General features: G+C 44.1%; 1 protein-coding gene across 1 annotated transcript in view; it reads left to right on the top strand.

The window, feature by feature from the left end:
• Positions 1 to 463: 463 nt before the first annotated feature.
• The window catches only part of C1QTNF7 (C1q and TNF related 7), a 104,239-nt gene continuing 83,924 nt past the window's right edge, over positions 464 to 20,778 (top strand). Inside the window, exon 1 of the mRNA XM_058300785.2 lies at positions 464 to 672. Within this exon, the coding sequence (XP_058156768.1) occupies positions 660 to 672 (13 nt within the window). The 5' untranslated portion in view covers positions 464 to 659. The remainder of the gene's footprint in view (positions 673 to 20,778) is intronic.

The following is a 20,778-nucleotide window of genomic DNA, read 5'->3' as shown; positions in this document are numbered from 1 at the left end:
AATGAATCTCTTCTCATTTCTACCTGGATATATTTTTCATATTTTTTCCTTGGGGTTACCGTGGAGTTAAAACTTAACATCCTAAATATATAATAATCATATTTGATTTGATACCAACTTGATTTCAATAGCACACACATAATACCTTTTGTTTTTAAGGCATCACTTTAAAAGGCAAAAGTAACTTGAAGTAACATGGTAAGAATGGCAATGGACTAAAGAGAGAAAAAGAACTGTTTAGATACCTGTGACCCTTGCTTTTGATATGCCTTAGTCTGGGTTTTGCAGAATATTACCCACCCTAACTCATTCCTAACTAGTGTATATATTAAGCTCTTTGAAATGTGAGTATTATGGGAAGGATCGCAGTTGCTTTAAATTATAGAAGTTGGCAAGTGCCTGGGAGAAGGAGTGGGAGGTTGTTTAAACTGAGAAAGACAGTTGCAAAACTTCGTACAACAGCATGAGCTCCAAGCTTCAAAAGCATTCTCATACTCAGACGAGTACTTTATTTTTCATCAAGTTATTTTTTGCATTGTTTTGAAGCAGCTTCAAATAATAAACACATATTTCTGCTTTAAATTTTAATGGTTTCTAAATTCATGGGACAACCAAAAGAAGAAAGCCTCATGTTTTGGAGAAAAGTTTGATTATCCGGAATGCCTGGAAAAGGTAAGTTACCATTTTCATTGTGGTTTTCTCTTTTTTCCTCCTGTTTGGATTTTGTCAAATACATTTATTGGAAGAAGTTAAGACAGCTACTTGTAAGGAAATGAGGAATTTGTAGAAAGTACGTCAACAAATGATAAATCAGAGGTTGAAAAGCTTCAGCAGTAGTGCTTTCTCCTACTTTCTATTCTGCTTGACGCATGAACCTCTGTGAAATATCTTTGACAATATGAAAAATGCAATTTTTCTTAGAAGATGTGTGTGGGGAGTGGGGAGGGATGCTTCTCAAAATATCCAACCTAATAAACCCAACACTTGCCAGTGTCCTGATTGGCTAATTTATTGTCAAGATCATAGTATTTACGTTTTCTTATCCCTTTGTATGTAATTCACCTTTTGGAGCTATGATCTCTCAACTCAGACATCTTTCCCATGGAAGATTTTAATACCATTCCAAAAATTCTCATAAGCGCTGTTACTATGACTTCTTATAAACTTGTTTTGCAGATTATGCTTTCGAATGTTAAATAAATCATTTGACTTTTCCTTTGTAACTATACTGGAGGATGTTATAGATACTATATATTCTCTAGGGGAAAAAAGGTTCAACTGAATGTTGTTAATTCAAGCAGCAATTGGTCAACAAGTTGTTCTCTAATTAAGGTGGGTTTGCATTCTCAGTTGTGCCTCGTAAACAGGTAGGAAGGAGAAGGCTAGGCTATTTCCTGGTTTTCTATGCATCAGTCATACAAGAGGTATCTTGTGGTTTTGGTGGAGAAGCATGGAAATATTTCCCTGAGAAAGTCCCTGTTATCAGCCTTCTCATCTTTCTGAGGCAGAATTCCAGGTGCAAAAAAAAAACAGATATCCGCAGAGATCTGCAAATTCTTCAGCAGGCTAGGATTTTCACAGTGCCCCACATTCATTTTTCCACGCACACATACGTACTCACAGCCAGAGGTTAAAAAACCTTGAGGGCTCAGTGGAGCCTCAGGGGTTTGGGACATCCTAGGTGACCTCAGCCTGCAAAACCCACGTGTACAGAAACAGGCGCAAATCAGCCCACTAGAGCTGGGGGAGAAGTGTGGGGCGCGGGAGAGGGAAGGCGGCTCCCAGGCCAACCAGGGCTCTACCTTCCTTGCTGTACCAGCTGTTTTTCTGCTTCCAGAATAATATTTCCTTCTGTTGTCAATTCTAGTAGCATAAAGTGGATCACAGCAGACGCCTCTGGCTTTTTTGCTCTTTGTGAAAGGGGAAGGATGAAGGTCAGAGGAAAGAGGTTGTTAGGGAAAAGCAAGGAGGCAGCTCCATCAGATCGTTGCAAGGTGGTGGAGAAAAACACAGCTGCCTTTCTCCATCCACAACTGTCAGGGGAAGAAGCGAGGGGCCCGTGACTGCCAATTCCTCGTCCTGCCCGTGTCTCCTCTTTTCTCCCTTTTGCCCTCCATTTCTAACGGCGCTGGCCCAGCGAACACAGAAGGAGAGGGTTGGACTGACAAAGTTTTTTCCATCCCCTCCTTCTTGTCCTCTCGCTGTCCCCAGGGCCGGTGGGGGAGCCCCCACCCTATCTGGAGGGGGGTCCTCCAGGGCCCCACCCCATGACCTCATCGCAGGCAGCCGGAGCAGGGGGGACGGCCAGTCGCATGGCGCCGGAGCGCGCCCTGGGGACGGGTGTGGCCGGGAAACGCGCCGCCGTGTGGCAGGACGTGATTGCTGGGGGCGGGGGCGGCCTTCCCGCCTCGGGCTGCCATGGAGGCTGGCGCCACCGCCGGTCGCCAGGCCCGGCCAGGCCCCTCCCCTGGGCCAGAGGAGGCCCCGAAGAGGACAAACACACGGAAAGGCAATCCGGGTTGCGAAGGAGGCCGCCAAGCCCGCTGACTCACCCGAGGCGCGGTCTCTCGGGGGGCTTGGCACTCGGACGCGACCCTGGAGAGGACAGGTCGGGGTTGACCCCGGAAGGACACCGATGGGAGGCCCAAAGGGACCAGATGGCGCCTCCTCACCTCGGAGAGGCTGACGGAGAGGCAGCATCTGCGGGGAGGGGAGAGGGAGAGTGTTAACTAATGAACTGCTGGCAAGGAGGGCAGCCTGGGGTGGGAGCCACTCAGAACCCAGGCTGTGGGGCACCCTAGCAGGCCCCGGCACGGTAGACCAGGATCTGAAAAGCCCCGGGTCAGGAATCGATGCCCTGAGGGCTGAATGAACAAAATACCACAGACCGGGGGGCTTCAAACCACAGAGATTTATTGTCTCACAGCTCTGGAGGCAGAAGTCTGAAGTCAAGGCGTCAGCCCGGCTAGCTCCCTCCCAAGGCTGGAGGGAAGAATTTGTCTTCTGTCTCCGGCCGTGGCTCCCAGGCAAGCCCAGCGGCCTCTCCTGCCACAGGGTGCTCTCCCCTGGTCTCTGTGTCCGGGTCTCCCGTTCCTAGGAGGACACCAGTCCTATTGAATTAGGGCCAGCCTAATCCAGTTTGACCTCCTCTGAACTAAGAATAGCTTCAGTGACCCTCTTTCCAAATAAGGCCACATTCACAGGACCAGGGGTGAGGACTGGAACCTGTCATTTTGGGGAACACGATTCCACCTAGCGCAGGAGGCTAGGAGAGAGATGTCATTGTCCCCTCTGCCCCCGTGTCTTTACTAAGACCCAAACCAGGGTCCTTGACATAGACAGACCAAACATAAACAAGCAAAATCTGCATAAATCACAGACCAAATATAAACGTCCGTGTAGAAAGGTTGGAGAAAAGGTAAGGAGGCACTTTGCAAAGCTGCCTGCTGAAATCAAAGCAAGCTTCCCAGGAGAGGTAACACTTGAGCCAGACCTTGGAAGACGAGTGGGGCATCAAGGGTACCCAGGCAGCAGTTGGTGAGCAAAGGTATGGAGGTGTGAAGAGCACAGCTGCTCACATAAACCGAGCAGCTTGGAGGTGCTAGGTTCTGTTTCCCATAGTGCATGCCAAGAAACACCAGTCTCATGGGGATATTAATAAGAGAATAATCAAGTTTCCCCTGGTTCAGACAAATTTGGGAATGTGAAAAGCTGGGCACCCCCGTGGACCATAGCTCAAGCTCTGTAGTCACAAACATCTGATGTCAAATTCCAGCTCCACCCTTTAACTGCTATGTGAATTTGTACCCATTTAAGCATCAGTTTCTTTGTCTGTTAAATAATGATTATGATTATATCCAATTTATGGGTTTCTCTTCTGAGGATTAAATTAGAAAATTCTTGTAAAAGGGCCTACTATTAAAGTGCCTGGCATATAAAAATGATAGTTAACATAGCCTGTGCATGAATTCAAACTTATCTAATTCTGTATCCAAATGTGCCTAGTTTCTAGACAGCCAATTAAGTGATATAGGCCCTATAGGCTTTAAATATTCAGAAAGGATGTAGACTGAATGTGTATTCAAAGTTACATCCAGAGGAATGTGGGTGATATGTTAATTCAAGTTTAACTGGAAAGTGGGCAATATGTTAATTCAAGCTTACCTGGAATGTAGCAATATGCTAATTCAAGCTTAGCTGGTATTCAAACAAATGGCTACACCCTAAAAAACTAACAAAGAAAGTCTTTTGACCCCTAAACCTCTCCTGGCCCCACCACGTTGTCTCTTGTATAAAAATAACCCAAAGCTCCTATTCCGGGCTCTACTTTTTGGACAGGAATCCACCAGGCTGGGCTGGTCGTAATAAATCTTCTTCTCAGAGAATTCCTGTGTCCTAGCCTTCAATACGTGATCACTGAATCCTCTTGCTTCCACTACACAGCGATTCTTATTAGCTGCTTAATGCTGGTTTCTTTATCACAGGACTTCTTTTAGTTTTTAGTTTAATTGCCCTATGACTTTACATGAGTGGGTCCTTAGATTCTGATGTTTCCCAAATTCATTTGACGGTGAAACACATTTTTCCCCAAGGAATATCAAACAAATCATGGAATGCTTGCTGCAAAATGGTGAGGTTGAGTTGGTCACATTGAGCTGAGGCCAAATGACCTTCAAGCACTAGAAGTTTCCCAAGATTTAATTGGAATTTCCCAGTTTCCACTGGCAACTTCACGAATTTTCTTCCATAGCCCAAAGAAACAGAAGCCCAACAACTGGGGTTCTCATATCTGAGAAAATTAACTTTTTTTTCTTTTAATTATTGTCTACTTTTAGAAAAAAAAGAGGAGAATGAAAACAGAGAAATTTCTTGTCAGTAATTTCACCCTTGAAAAGCCAGCCTTTCTTTTTTAAGATTTTTCTTTTTTTTTTTAAAGATTTTTCTTTTTTTTTTTTTATTTATTTCTCCCCTTCCCCCGCCATCTGCTCTCTGTGTCCATTTGCTGTGTGTTTTTCTGTGTCTACTTACATCTTTGTCAGCGGCCCCAGGCATCTGTGTCTCTTTTTGTTGTGTCATCTTGCTGTGTCAGTTCTCTGTGTGTGGCGCCACTTCTGGGCAGGCTGCACTTTTTTCGCATGGGGTGGCTCTCCTTGAGGGGTGCACTCCTTGTGCATGGGGACACCCCATGTGGCACAGCACTCCTTGTGCGCATCAGCATTGCATATGGGCCAGCTCACCACAAGGATCAGGAGGCTCTGGGTTTGAACCCTGAACCTCCTGTGTGGTAGATGAATGCTCTATCAGTTGAGCCAAATCCACTTCCTGAAAAGCCAGCCTTTGATTAATGTTTGAGGGCCCAATGTGTACCGGACAATGTAAAGGATATAAGCTAAATAAAACATGATCCTACTTTCCAAGAGTTTGTAATCTAATGGGGAAAACAAAACATGCATTCCAACAACTAAAATGCAAAGTTAGCTGTTACAAGGCAGAATATGAGAGAGGCTCAAATTGTTTCATAATTCAGAGATGAGGAGGACACAGGCATCTGTGCTAATCAGAGTACCAGGTACAAGGAACTGTGCCAAGTACTTTACAATATAGTCAATCCATTTGTTCCTAACAATCAAAGGACAAGGTGGATGTTGATTTACCCATTTCACAGATGAGAACACTGAGTCTCAGAAATTCAGTAACCTGCCTGGACCGTTACAAGAAGTGAGTGACAGAGGAGGAACTTGAACTCAGATGCATGGGATGCTCCCAATCCTTCACCCAGAGAACGCTCCACAGAGCAGATGCGGTGCCTTCTGTCCTTGCAGGGTGAATACAGATGGGTGGGCTTGACATTCCAGGCAGTGAGAAAAACATTAGAAAAGCTCAGCAGAAGAGACCAGTATGGGCAGCAGTGGTGAAGCCACGTTGGCAAAGCAAAGTGCATGCAGGCAAAGCAGGGGAAGATGAGCCCAAAACCCTTGGCTGGAATCAGATCATAGAAAGCCTTAAATACCAAACCACAAAGTTTGGATATTTGGTTTAATGGGGTAATCGTTAAAAGTTAGTAAACAAGAAAATAACATGATGAGGACAATGACTCAGGAAGATTCCTCAGTGCTCAGGAGGGTCAGAGATTAAACCTCCAGATAGGAAGCTAAATTTGTCCAGGCAACAGAGAACTGTTGCTCACACAACTGCTTCCACAGCAGAAAAGGGGTGGAGGTGCCCATTTAGCCCAGTCTCCTAAACCTGCTATACTGAGGACTTGACCAGCCCTGAGGTTTCCCAAATCCACCTTCGCCCCTGTAAAATGGGAAGGGGCAGGGAATGGGAGGGGCAAGGAGGTGTTTGTTAGCCTTGAGGATCCTCCCAGCTCTCACATTCCATGAAGATAAAAATGTAAGTATTTTTATGGAAATCATTTACTATACTGTTCCCTGTTGAGTCACCAGAATCCAGACCTCTCCTTTATATCAAGCAGGTTTATTTTTGAAAGAACTTCAGGGTCTATGAAAGTTTCCTGGGTTTACGAATACAGCAATTATATAATGGTGATACTGGCATGCAGACGTTGGGGAAGGGTGGATTTTAATACATCCCTTCAGGAGAAACAGCCATCCATCCTCCTGGCTATCTGCCTCTTGCAACATTCAGCCGTCTACCTCTTGCGACTGGGAATTCTTACTGCAGTGCGTATCACGCCAGGATTTCACGCTGCTTTCAGTGACGTTTATCTTTGTATGTGTCTTACATCCACCAGCCCTCCAAATAGGTGGCTAGCTTCTTGAAGACAGAGACCAGTTCATCTTTAGATTGCCCAATGTTTTACAACTACAGCAAGACTGAATTTTATTCTACAAACACAGTCTACAAGAAATATCAGGATGCTTTCTTTTCTTTAACTCAACTTGAATCTGACACTAGAATCCATGCTAGCAAGAACTTCAATTTCAGAAATTATTTGGGCTTCTACCCCACCACCTCTAATAGCTAGGTCAGGCGAAAATCCTGGAAGTTCTCCCTTCACATCACCTATGTTCACTCTCAGAAATGCCAGTTCCTTTGATGTCCGAGGATGCGGATTCCAAACACTGCCTGGGGGCTGCAAAACATTGTCACATCCATCTGGGAAGCTGCTGTTGGGCTGTACAAGGCAGCCTTCCCCTCCTAGGAGTGGCTACACCAACATCTAGTCCTTATGAAACCTGGAGAAATTTCTCCTTTCACCCCACTCTCCACCCTGGCATATGCTCTTACGCTTGGACTTATAGAAAAGAAAGGAAAAGGAGTTGTTTTTGAGAAAAATCAAGTATTTCTGCAAACTCTGAAATAAGGAAATACATTCTGCAAACAAGGTAACATTAATGGAATGATAAGCGGGGAAGGGGGGAGAACAACATATAAATTAATATTTCAGTAAATTATTCCATCACACACCCAATCAGCAATCAATAATTGTTGGTGAAATGCATGTCCCAGGAAATGATGATGTGGCTTCTCCAAAGTTACTCAGTATGCTACCAAAAGGAGATATGCATTATGATCAGATTAATAATACATCTTTGTTAAGTGCCTACTCTGCGCCAATACTTTTCAAATATTTTCTCCATGTCCCCCATTTTTATTTTATTTTATTTTTTTAAAGATTTATTTATTTATTTATTTCTCTCCCCTTCCCCCCTGCCCCAGTTGTCTGTTCTCTGTGTCTATTTGCTGCGTCTTCTTTGTACACTTCTGTTGTTGTCAGCGGCACGGGAATCTGTGTTTCTTTTTGTTGCATCATCTTGCTGTGTCAGCTCTCCGTGTGTGCGGCACCGTTCCTGGGCAGGCTGCACTTTCTTTCGTGCTGGGCGGCTCTCCTTACGGGGCGCACTTCTTGCACATGGGGCTCCCCTACACGGGGAACATCCCTGCATGGCAGGGCACTCCTTGCACGCATCAGCACTGCGCATGGACCAGCTCCACACAGGTCAAGGAGGCCCAGGGTTTGAACCACGGACCTCCCATGTGGTAGATGGATGCCCTAACCACTGGGCCAAGTCCACTGCCCTGTCCCCCATTTTTAGATAAGGAGAGGTGAGTACCTAAATTCTGCACATACCAAGAGATAAAGCAGTTACATAAAATCAAGTTGTGTCCAGGACCCATTTCCCTTCCACACTGACACCCAGAATAGATTCCTTGTTTTCTGTTTTGCAGGTCTGGAGCTCTGCTCTTGACTAAAACTTCTGTAACCACTTGTAATTAAAATGTATTTTAAATGGAGATTTTTTTTTCTACATCAACATAGTATGACTCTGTTTGATATAATAATAGTCCCACATGCCTACAGAATGCTTTGTCACCTCACCTCAGTCTCATCTGTGAGGAGACAGGGAGGCAGCTTTTATCCTTTATGAGAGATGAGAGCAAATTTAAGTGACTTTTCCAAGACAACGTAGCTAGAAGAGAGCTCGGATTCCAACACATTTGTCCGTCTTCGTCTCCAGGTTAAGGGGAAAGAATAAGTCCTAGTTAATGAAAGCCTAATTATAGATCAGTATTCAGTATTTCACGTTTTAGGGCCTTAGTGTACTATCAGTAACATAAAGCAACGGTTAATAACAGTTTCCTTAAAATGCATCCCACTAGATGTTCTCTGGCAATATTTAAGAGCTGTTAACACAGTAACTATTGGGTTTGCCGATTGTTAACATCTCCCAATTTATTCTCTTAAATTGGTGTGTGATTTTTAAAGTTTCTTCCTGGCACCATTAATTTATCTACAAAAGGCATTTTTATATAGTAATGTTTTCAATCCCATTTCTATCTAGTCTAATTCAACATCAAGTGTACACTCAATTGACAGATTCTTTGAACACAGCAAAATTACCAACCCATTTTATCATGGTGTCCATTATCAATTTCCAAAACCATTAGCATCTTCTCTTTTTCTTCACCATAAAGACCACAGGCCTTGGCATGACCTTAAAAGACCTCTGGGGAAACGGACTTGGCCCAGTGGTTAGGGCGTCCGTCTACCACATGGGAGGTCTGCGGTTCAAACCCCGGGCCTCCTTGACCCGTGTGGAGCTGGCCCATGCACAGTGCTGATGAGTGCAGGGAGTGCCGCGCCACTGCAGGGGTGTCCCCCGCGTGGGGGAGCCCCACGCGCAAGGAGTGCACCCATAAGGAGAGCCGCCCAGCGCGAAAGAAAGTGCAGCCTGCCCAGGAATGGCGCCGCCCACACTTCCGTGCCACTAGCGAGAACAGAAGCGGACAAAGAAACAAGACACAGCAAATAGACACAGAGAATAGACAACCGGGGGAGGGGGGGAATTAAATAAATAAATAAATCTTAAAAAAAAAAAAAAGACCTCTGACTTCCCAACCTATGCACATCACCACTGGTATTTCCTGCCATTCTCTGCTATGTACTTATACTTACACACAGTCAACTTTTCAATCTCCCAGGCAGCCCTCTTCTCTATGTAGCATAGACCTAAAGGATCCAAGTCCCTTCCCTTGTCTCTGAATGAATTACATCTAACCATATATTATTGCTGACATTCAACAATTTTTTTTATCTTCGAAAAAAATGGCAATTTGGTACAGTTCGATGGAGATTTAAAGAGAAATCCCATTTCTCAGGACAATTCATGGTCAGGCTCTTAAGTCTCAATGAAATGGAAGGAGTGTCCTCCAGTTTGTGCCTAGCGCTGAGATGGAATGGTATCCAGATTTTTAGAATTTATCCTCATACAGGTCTCACTGTTAGCTTCAATGCTGGTAGTAGCAAAAAATTCATACTTAAGACATTTCCTTCCAATAAAAAACGACTGGTCACCAGAAAATTCTTCAGTATGCCAAAATCTGTTCCTTTTAAAAGTCTTTCAATTGGTCCTTGTTACGCCTTTAAAAGTAGCAAGGACCAGTCCACCCCTTTCCCCTGGGCATTTTAAAGACTTGAAGGCTGTCATCAGTGTGGAAATGGGCCTCGAGGGTCTCCTGGGTCTCCTCGCACCTGAGGGAGAGCGTTCCCCTGGACACCTGGGGTTCATCTGTGATGTCCATTCCCCTCTTGAAGCAGACATCTGAGCATCAGATTCCAGATAAATTTCACATTTCAGGCCAACTCCATATCAACCTCCCAGGATTGGATAGCGACTGGCTGCGGTCCTGGATCAAGAAATACTAGTTGGAGGACAGCTGGAAGATAATATAGGGAATGTCTAACAGTGATTTTGGCTGTAGATGAGGATTGTGGTTAAAAATAGATATTCAGGAATGTTCTTCTACTACAAGGTGTTAAGAATATGGTGTTACATGGGAAATATATAACCAATATAAGTTATAGACTATAGTTAACAATAATAGTAATGGAAAAAAGACTCTAAACCCAACCTGGAGTTAACAGGAAAAAGGGTAGAATTCAATTAGTGATATCTAAGGGACAATCAGATTTTTGCCAGGCTACTGTCTGATAGTCCAAAGTAGAGAGAAACTATTGTTCCTTCTGATTTAAATATTCTATTTTCTTTAATGCTAAATTGGCATCAGCTTTGCTTATAAGCCCATCGTAAAAAGGGTAACTCAGATACTCACTATTTTTGATCCTTAATTACGGCCAAGTCAATTCTTACCCAGGCTATGCCTCTATTTTTCTTCAGAGTGAACTAAAAAGAACGAAGAATCTGGAGTTATGATCTCTCTGAGTGTCAGTTTCCACCCTAACTCTTCCCGGCTATGTGAATGTTATTTGAACTCTCTGAGCCTCTGTTGCCTCGTCACTGGAAATGTGAATAATAGATACCTTCTCTATTGGACTCATTTGATGTATTAAATGAGATAATATGTAAGAAAAGGTATGTAAACAAGAAGGCAAAATACAAATGCCAGTTGTTAGGAGCCTGGTACTGTTGGCCAGCTAATCTTTCTCTCAGCCTCTTTGTTTTGGGGAAATTGTGCTGTCTAGACAAACTGACACCCATTGGAGAATTAAAAACAAAAGTGAGAGCAGGAGGAATGAACAAGCACCAGCTGTTGAGTGAATGGACATGCATGTGAGGGTAAACATACATCAAGGGGGAGAATGTCAGCTGAGATGAGCGTGTTTCCTAGAAGCTGTCAAAGCAGAGTGACAAGCAAAATCCAGACGGGCTTTCCTTGGCTCACTGTGATTTTTTTAGGCCTGGAATATTTGGTCTGAGATGATTTGCCCTTGCCATTTGCTCATACAGTTGTGCATTGCTGCTCCCTCTGCCCTGAGCTGCAAAAGAAAATATACCCATTTCCCAAGGACAGCTGTCAGGCAAAACATTAGCATAGCTCTAGGTCATCTGGTAAATCAGAGGCCACAACTCTGTCTATAGGGGCCAAGCAGGAAATGCACATGAGTGAATAGGATCTCACCCCTCCATCTGAGGGCAGCAGGGGCCAGTGTGGCCCGATTTTGTCAGATCTTCAGATTTTTTTCAAGAAAATTCATATATGCTGATGTTTCTGCGAAATGTTCCTATTTCTAAAAATCACTTGTGGTTGTTTTTGCTTTTTTTTAACCTCTAGACAAAGAAATTTCATTTAGCTCAACCCAATATAATCTAGAAATACAAAAAGAGCTCCCATTTTCTTGCAGTGTGGGAAACCTCAAGAGGCTTTCCCATGCAACAAATATTTCCTGGAAAAAACATGCTTATACACACACATACTAATCGTAATAGCTAACAGCTCACTCAGCACCTGGCAGGTACAGTATAGGTAAGCCCTCACCTAATCCTCCCAACAACCCTGTGAGGTTGATGCTATTTTTAATCCTAGTTTACGTAAAGCCTCACCATCAGTAGAAGGGACACAAACATACATGTCTCCCACCTCTTCCTCCTTTTCTCCTCTTCCCACCCAGCCCACTTCCTGCAGCCATTTCCTCCTTCCACCCCACTCTTTGTGGGGTGCATTTCCTTCTTTTTCCACAGTCTCCCTTTTCTCACTTTCCACAATCCCCTCCTTTTCATCCCTCTTCTTTTTCTCCCTCTGCTATTTCTACCCACTTCTTTCATTCCCATCATCCCCTTCTCCAGAGTCCTTCCCTCTCTCTTCATTTTTTCTTGCCCTCTTCTCCACGCCTCCACCTCAAGTCTCATTTCTTTCTTGGTTTGTTTGTATTTATGCTTTATACCCTGCAGTATATATGCTCCCAGATAATTAAAACACCCTGTGCAGTGCCTGGTGCATGACATAGTCTTGGTTAATGTCAGTCTGCTCCTTCTACACAATTTAAAAGAAATGTGGAAAGTCAAGCCGTTTAAATGGAAATAGAAAACCGAAGCCACGAGAAGGAGGAGGAGGAAAACATGTGAACCACAAGGGCCAATCTCTGGTTACTGTGATTGAGCGTGAAATTTCGCTTCCTGGTGGCAAAGCCCAGAATCTGTTCAGACTTAGTGACCCCTGTCTTCTCCGGTGTGCTCTGGGTGAAGGGCCAGAGGAGAGGAAATTAATTCCCTTTCTTTGCCCTGACCCACATCCTGCCTGGAAACAATTGATCCCCCCCCCCCCACTCCCCCATCTCAGCTTTCTTTTGGCAATCCTTGCTCTCTCACTGGACAGCCAGAGCTGTACTGTGTTAAAATCTCACTCCCACCCTATTTAGATGTTGTTTTGTGTAGTAAGGAGGCAAGTCTTACGATGAAGGTAATTAGTAATTAGACTTGTTGTGAGGGTGTTGCGAGGGGATTTCTTCAATGCTTGGTTAACCAAAAAGCTTCTGAGGGTAGGTTCAAGCTACAGCTAGAGGGCTATGGAAGAATATTAGAAAAGAAAGATGATGGAAGGAAAGAAGGGAGGGAGGGAGAGAGGGATATTTTTCTGAATCTCCTATATTTTCCTAAATTCCTTATCTATCATCATCATCTTCCCTCTGAGTCCTAAAGATGAATCCATATCTCCCTTTCCAGCCACTCTCTTTAAAAGCTAGTCTTTTATATCCAGCACTATCTCGTGCACCTATAGAAATCTGTGTGCACAAATCTACTATTTCATTACTGACCAAACTGTCCTCCAAACACAAAGCAGTAACTTGGGGGTCCTTTAGACTGTCTGTGCTACATTGGCTGTGGACACCACATGTTAATAGTGCCATTGTGAACTGGACTAGAGAAGGCGCCAGTAATCAAGAGGTCAGAGGTTAAAAAAAAATCTTGAGAAGAACAATTGTGGGACATCAGTGTGGTGGCCCCAGAGAAGGGAAAGTTAACAGATTCCAAGACTGACTTTAGATATTTGCATAGCTCTCTCAAGTCAGACTTCTGAAATAATTCCCCAAGATTTGGTGTCAATTAATTAGGACACCTTCTAATTGAGATGGGCAGCAAAGTGTAGGCTGACTCTGAAGTCAGAATAAACCTGAATTCAAATCCAGCTCTGTCTTGGTCTAGGCTTGTGTTTGGGCAATGAACATCGCTCACCTCAATTTCCTTGCTGTAAAAAATGATAATAGTAGTTCCATCTCATTAAAGTTATTATGAAAAATATGTGAGCTAATATAGCACTCAAGCAATTGTAGCTAATACTAATATTCCAGTTTCTTCTATGGGAATGCAACAGAAGAGGAAGCTTCGATAAGCTGGACTATTGTATTGTTTGGATCACAAGGATCATAAGGTTTTCTTCATTCTTCTTCATTTTTCTTTAGTTCCTTCTTTTGTTCATTCATTCTTCCCCCTCTCTTATTCCCTCCCTTCTTCCCTTCTTCCTTCCCTCCTATGTTAGTCAGCCAAAGGGGTGCTGATGTAAAATACCAGAAATTAGTTGGTTTTTATAAAGGGTATTTATTTGGGGTAGGAGCTTATAGATACCAGGCCATAAAGCATACGTTACTTCCCTCATCAAAGTCTATTTTCATGTGGTGGAGCAAGATGGCTGCCGACAGCTGCAAGGGTTCAGGCTTCCTGGGTTCCTCCCTTCCAGGGTCTTACTTCTCTCTGGGTTCAATGTTCCTTTTCTCCCAGGGCTTGCTTCTCATTCCTCTGTGTACTTACTTCCTGGGGCTCCAGCTTAAGACTTTAGTATCAAACTCCAGCAGCAAAACTCCAATATTAAGAACCCTCAACTTGAGGAAATGGAAAGGACAAATGATTTTATATGGCTATGAGTCTCCAAAAAAGAGCCGAGAGTTCATCAGAGGGGTTGCCCTTACACACACCTCAGCAGAGTTCCAGAGACAGCTAAAGTAGATACAACCCCAGGTATTGGTTCTTCTGAGGACTACAGAGACCCCAGGTTCTATGGTCATGGCAGATGGACTTCAGTGCCATGTCAGTTGGCCCTACTTTGGAGTTTGTGGTCCTGAGTATGATGGATTTGGACTCAGGTGTGATCTTTGTTCACAAGCCTCTCCTGTCACTTTTACCGGACCTGTGGTTGGTGCTAGGGTTTAGTGTATACTCAGGAGACCTGAATCTCTGGACTCTCCATGTGATAGCCAGGCCCTGAGCGTCAACAGACTTGCAACTCCTACACTCTGGTTTATTGGACTTACCCTAGCCAGCTAACAGGGGCATGAAGAAGGTCAACCACCACACCAGGGAGCCAAGAGTGCCTACAATTGCAAACAGGAGAATTGAATCCATCATCCAAGTGGAATTGAAGCACCCTCTTGATACAGAAGTGGAGTGGACCTAACCATCCCAGGGTCCACAGAATGGAGAAATAGAGTATAGATTAGAGTGGACTTACTGATACTCTATTCTGGAACTAATGTGATTAGTAATGGAAGTAAATGTAGCACTGAGATAGAGAAAGTGGCCATGGTAGCTGCTGAGGGTAGGGAGTGGGAAGAAGAGATGTGATGTGGGGGCATTTTCAGGACTTGAAGGTATCCTGAATGGTACTGCAGGGACAGTTACTAGACATTGTATGTCCTCCCATGGCCCACTGGGTGGACTGGGGGAGAGTGTAAACTGTAATGTGGACCATTGATCATGTGGTGCAGCAGTGCTCAGAGATGTATTCACCAAGAGCAATGAATGTCCCATGATGATGGAGGAGGTTGTGGTTATGGGAAGAGTGGGGTGAGGGGTGAGGTGGGGTGGTATATGGGGACCTCATATTTTTTTAATGTAAGATAAAAAATTAATTAGTTAATTAATTTTTTAAATAAAGAACCCTCAACTCTGTCCTTTGCCACACCTTTTATCTGTGAGTCCCCACCCACCAAGAAGCGGGGACTCAACACCCTAATGAAGTGTCCCAATCAAAGCCCTAATTATAACTCAATCACGTCCAGGCACAGACCAGATTACAAACATAGTCCAAAATCTATTTTTGGAATTCATAACCATATCAAACTGCTACACTTCCTTCCTTTTCTGTTCCCCCATAACCATCCAGCTACAGCTTGAAACTGTATTCTGTAAACTTTCTAATTAACCAAGAGCTACAGATTTCCTTTAGCAACACATTAGCAACAGTTCCAAATTGCCTTCATTATAAGAGGTGCCTCCTTCCTTATTCAAAAATGAAAAAATTCTAAACAGGATTTGAATGAGATTCTGAAAGTGACTCAGAAGTGTTTGGGAAGGAGAAGAAAGGGTACTTTGCAATAGTATATGAAGAAAGGAGAGGGAAAGCACCAAGACTAATTATATCAGAATCTCTGAGGGTGGGACCAGATGGTAATAGTCATTAAAACGCCTCCAGGAGATTCCCATGTGCAGCCAAGGGGGAGAGTCACTGTTTTAGGAGAGGGACAATCAACGGGGTGGAAAGCTGCAGAGCTCATGAGGTTGCACGCTCTACTGCAGTGTGAGAATGTGGATAACTTTCTAGACTAGACAGTATAGAATGTGGATAGCTTTCTAGACAGCAAAGCTGTGGAAGTAGAGGTCAGGCTGTGAAATGAAGACATGTGTGGCTAGAAAGAGCCCACATGTGGGTGTGGCTTAACCCTTCAACAAATATGGTGGAACCTGGAATGGAAGAGTGGAGAGAACAGCTGAGAAGTGAGTCAAAGCAGTACAATTTCTTCTATTCTACTTTTTTGCTTCTGAAAACAAGTTTTATTTAAAGAAGAGTTGAAATGCATTACATCACATTAAAACTGAAGGATGAGGGGACCCAAAACCAGTTTTGGTACGTCACATGGCAGTGGGTAGCTATTCCTAAAAAATGCAAGCTCTACAGCTCACTATGGGACCAATTCATCAGTTTGAAATGTGCCCCCTTATCAAAAGTTTAACTCTGATAGAAGGTTGGCCTCACATTCTGGTGGCTCTTCATGTGGAGAAACTAACTAAAAGATTACGTCTGGTCAAAGGCCTTGGTGGCATCACCTCACTGGAGGGAAGGTGGCCTCTAAGCTCTGCTCACCTGCTCAGCTTCGAGATACCTGGGGCTCTCTCTTTTGCTACCCAAAGGCTTCCTTCTCTTGGTACCCCTGCTGTGCCTGCCTCACCCCATCTTTTCTCAGCTCCACCCAGGGCTGGTTAGGTGGTGACATTCTTTCAGGACAGGGAACTCTGCAGAGGGAGGGCCAAGGAGCCTCTGGCCAAACCTCGCCATCTGTGATTTTGAGGCTCTGGGTGTGATGGAAATATCACGTTATTGCTTTGTTTCAGGCTGGACACTGCCAGGCACCTGCTGCTTGAGCTCTGCTTAAATGAGGGACTTCAAGACTGGACAGCATGGCTGTCTTCAGTTTATTGCATGAAACTAGTCCAAGTTCAAAGCAGACCCCAAATGGGTACATTATATAAGCCGTGAGGTTTTGAAACTTGTGACAAGGGTGAGAAGGGAAATTTTCAACTGCTTGTAAGGAAGACCTCACTTAATCTTCAGGAGCCACAAGCTCTTAAAACCCATGAGCCTATAGCTGGTCGTTCTTAGCTAGCACAGTCTCTACGAGGAGCTGGCCAATGTGCCTTCACTTGATCACCTTGCTGCTGAATCATTTCTCCACATCCTTGATGCTCCAGTGCGATACCAGTGCAAGCTAATTTCTTCTTAAACGCCTTCACTTGTTTCTTGTTGTTGTCCTCATCAGCAATCCCTTGGGCACTGGTAAGGGTTTCCTGCCATTTCTTTGTGGAATTAAAAAATGGATTAATCCTCCATCCCAGCAAGAAGCAGGCATCACCCTTCCTTGCTTCAACAAAGGGGTCAAAAGAGAGGAGGTTCTGGAGAGCGACCTACCAAAAGATTCCTTTTTGGGAGCCAGGAAACATCAGGAAGCCAGAGGGCTCGAAGGGAAGGCTACTGAGTTGCTGGGGCCTATTAGAACATAGTTTATTTTTAGAATATGGGAGACAAGCATCTTTGAACCAAAAACAAATCCACCTTATCTTGTAAATTTGCCATTTAAATCATTGCAAACGATGACAAATGTTTATATTCATCCAGTAGATTTCCTCTTGGTGACTTCAGGCCCATCTGGTGATCTTACTACTAAAGATCCATCAAGATCTGCCTGATGATTTACTACTCATTTCATTTTCATTGCCATTTATCAAGTTTCCTGCTTGTGTGTCAAATAAGTCATTGAATGACCTACCTTAACCCTCACACAGACCCATAAAAGGGTTGCCTCCCATTTTAGAGATGAGGATGTTTTATGGGTTAGGAAATGAACTTCACAGAGATCCCATAGTTTGCCCAGGCTCACTAAGTGGTAAAGCCAGCATTCAAACGCGAGTCTGTAGAATTCCAAATCCCATGCTCTTTTCACACTGCCCCTGCTTCCAGGTAAAGCATAAATTAAATCCCTAAAGAGCTGCTAGCAGCCTTTGAAAGCTGCAAGATGACAAAACTGATGCCCTGAAAGTAATGGTATCCTGGCCTCTGGTATGGGCAAAATGAATGACAAAGAGAAACTATATCAGGGAAGCAGACTTGGCCCAGTGGATAGGGCATCCGTCTACCACATGGGAGGTTCGCGGTTCAAACCCCGGGCCTCCTTGACCCATGTGGAGCTGGCCCACATGCAGTGCTGATGCGCGCAAGGCGTGCCCTGCCACACAGGGGTGTCCCTCGCATAGGGGAGCCCCATGCACAAGGACTGTGCCCTGTAAGGAGAGCCGCCCAGCGCGAAAGAAAGTGCAGGCTCCCCAGGAATGGCACCACACACACAGAGAATTGACGCAGCAAGATGACGCAACAAAAAAAAACACAGATTCCTGTGCTGCTGACAACAACAGAAGTGGACAAAAAGAAGAACACACAGCAAATGAACACAGAGAACAGACAACTGGGTGGGGCAGAGAAATAAATAAAATAAATCTTTAAAAAAAAAAAAAGAAACTGTATCAGAGGCTGCAGCTTCTACTTCAGGTGGCAGAGGGGCTTGAGCAAGACACGAAGCGTTTCAGAGGGATGGCTTGGGGTCATTGCCCAGGAAGGTAGTAGAGAGAAAGCCAGAATCCAATTGCCCATAAGTGAGCAAATCTGAAAATGCAGCATAGCATTTTAAGCTGCAAGTGGTTGGGATTGGACAGGGTCGACCACTTTCAACACTTGTCCCTCTCCACTAGCTGCTTGCTCCTCTTTCCTTTCCTGGATGCCTGACCCTTGCTGACTTCTTCCTGCCAAATCATCTGACACGTGCCAGCTCATGTGGCCATCTTCTCTTGCTGCAACCAAATCTCCACCTTCCTGGATTAGTCCAGAAAACTAATTAGTGTCCATTTGCAAGCAATACTTTTCTCCTAGTATATCCAGATTTATTTATGATCCAGAGGGCTGCTTTAATTTTATTAGCTTAGAGGAGAATGGAATCTAATAAATACATAATATCAGTTTCAAATTGCAGCATAATCTATGCCAAAGAGATGATTTCCATTTGGCCTGAAGTCTGTGCTATTAGTATTTGTTATTAGTTATTACTTGCACTGAGATGGGGGAGTGAGCAAAATATTGCCCTCCCCTCCAATGGAAAGGCCTCACATCCTGGGACTTGCTGATGCAATGCCCACACAAAAAAGCTAGTGACATGTCATGTAGCCTTTAAAAAAATTATTATATTTTCAAAGAGACTGGCCAGAAAGGTCATCCCGGGACAAGTTTTAGATTCTTTGAGAATAAAGTTGGGTAAGACCAAAACAGAGACTGTTTAGCTTGGACAGACTAATTGCCAAAATGCCCATAAAAGGGTGGATCAGCTGAGCATTTTATTTTGGGCTCATATTTTCAGATTTTCTTCAAAAGTTAGTCTAACAGAAATTTGAGAAAAGCTGTGTGACACAATCCATAGAATAAAAATGCCACAAATAGAGCTTATGTCTCAGACCAAATTGGTCCAGGCAGTTTGTGAAGATATGGACATGTTGCTGTTTATGAGGTCCCTTATTTATCCCAAAAGTCAATGGGAGAAAGGTAGTGTAGGGCATTTGCTGAGTGCCCACTGTGTGCCTGGCCCTGTGTCCTAGATCCTAACTAAACATTATCTCATTCTCTCCTCTCAGCTTGTCATGAGTTTTATATTATTCCCATTTAACCAAGAAAGAAACAGAAATTGGGAGAAATGAAAGACCAGGAAATTGTGGCAAGTGCATGGGGAAGAAAGGATTTGGGAAAGGAGACTGAAACTAATATGTGGCCAATGAGTGTTTGAATTGATGGATAAATGAACCTTGGTCACCAGATAAGAAATGTATTATGCAGTGTATCTGTAGGCCCTGAATCCATTCCAACACCTGGAAATTGGATGCTTTTGGGAGACTAAAGTTTCAGTCAAGGCATAATACAATGTTCAGGGACCCCTGGGAAGAATCATCACCATCTCCTCCTCATCTCCTCTAGTCATTTCCTCTGAGCCTCCTCAGTGTAGGTTCTAGGTCTCAAGGAAGCAGAGAAGAAACCAAATGCCACAAGAACCAGGGGAGGCTTGTAATACTGCTAGGGTGGACTGGAGGCAGCCTCTTCTGTGGAAGGCTGGTTATGCGCACTAACTCCTCATTGGAACCCACTTTCCAGGTAGGGTAAATGAGACTCGGAGGTCTCAAATCTCAGAGGAGAGGACATTTGAAGAATTGCAAAGCCCCACATATCCATTCAAGAACAGGAAAGGAAAGACCTCCTTGAAGGCCAAGAAGACACATTTGGTCAGGGAAGAATGTTCTAGAAGGAGAATAGTAAGATGCAAGTTGGATGAGGATTGGATAAGAGTTCAAACTGTGAAGGACTTGAAATTCCAGGAGAGGTAATTTTGACTTTATTCTGAGGAGAGTGGGAACCCATCAAAGGTTTTTGAATGAGGGAGAGATCTGTGGGAAGCAGATCTTAGAAAGATTAAGCAGGCTGTGATGGTTTGAAGCTGTATGTACCCCAAAAAAACATGCTCTTAAATCTAATCCATTCCTGCAGGTGTAAACCCACTGTAAGTAGGACCTTTTGATGAGGCTACTTCAGTTAAGGTGTGACCCACTTCAGATGGGTCTTAATCCTGTTACTGGAGTTCTTTATATAAATGGAATGAATAAAGAGAGAGAGAGAGAGAAAGCCTCTGAGGCAAGAAGCTGAAATCAACAGAACCCAGAAGAGAAGGGAGAGACCAGCAGACTCAGCCAGGTGCCTTGCAATGTGACAGAGGAACCGAGGATCTGTGGCCTCCCGGCTGCAGGAAGAAAGCGTTGCCTTGATGATGCCTTGATTTGGGACTTTTCAGGCCTCAAAACCATAAGCTTGCAAGCTAATCAATTCCCATTGTTCAAGTGGAAACATTTCACAGTATCTGCTTTAAGCAGCCTAGGAAACTAAAACCCAGGTTATGGTATGCAGGGTGGGACTGGAAATGGGAAAGCCAGATGGGGGCTC

This window comes from Dasypus novemcinctus, chromosome 1 (genome assembly GCF_030445035.2).
Source record: "Dasypus novemcinctus isolate mDasNov1 chromosome 1, mDasNov1.1.hap2, whole genome shotgun sequence".
NCBI classification, from domain to species: domain Eukaryota; kingdom Metazoa; phylum Chordata; class Mammalia; order Cingulata; family Dasypodidae; genus Dasypus; species Dasypus novemcinctus.
This window is presented reverse-complemented; position numbering and strand designations above follow the sequence as displayed.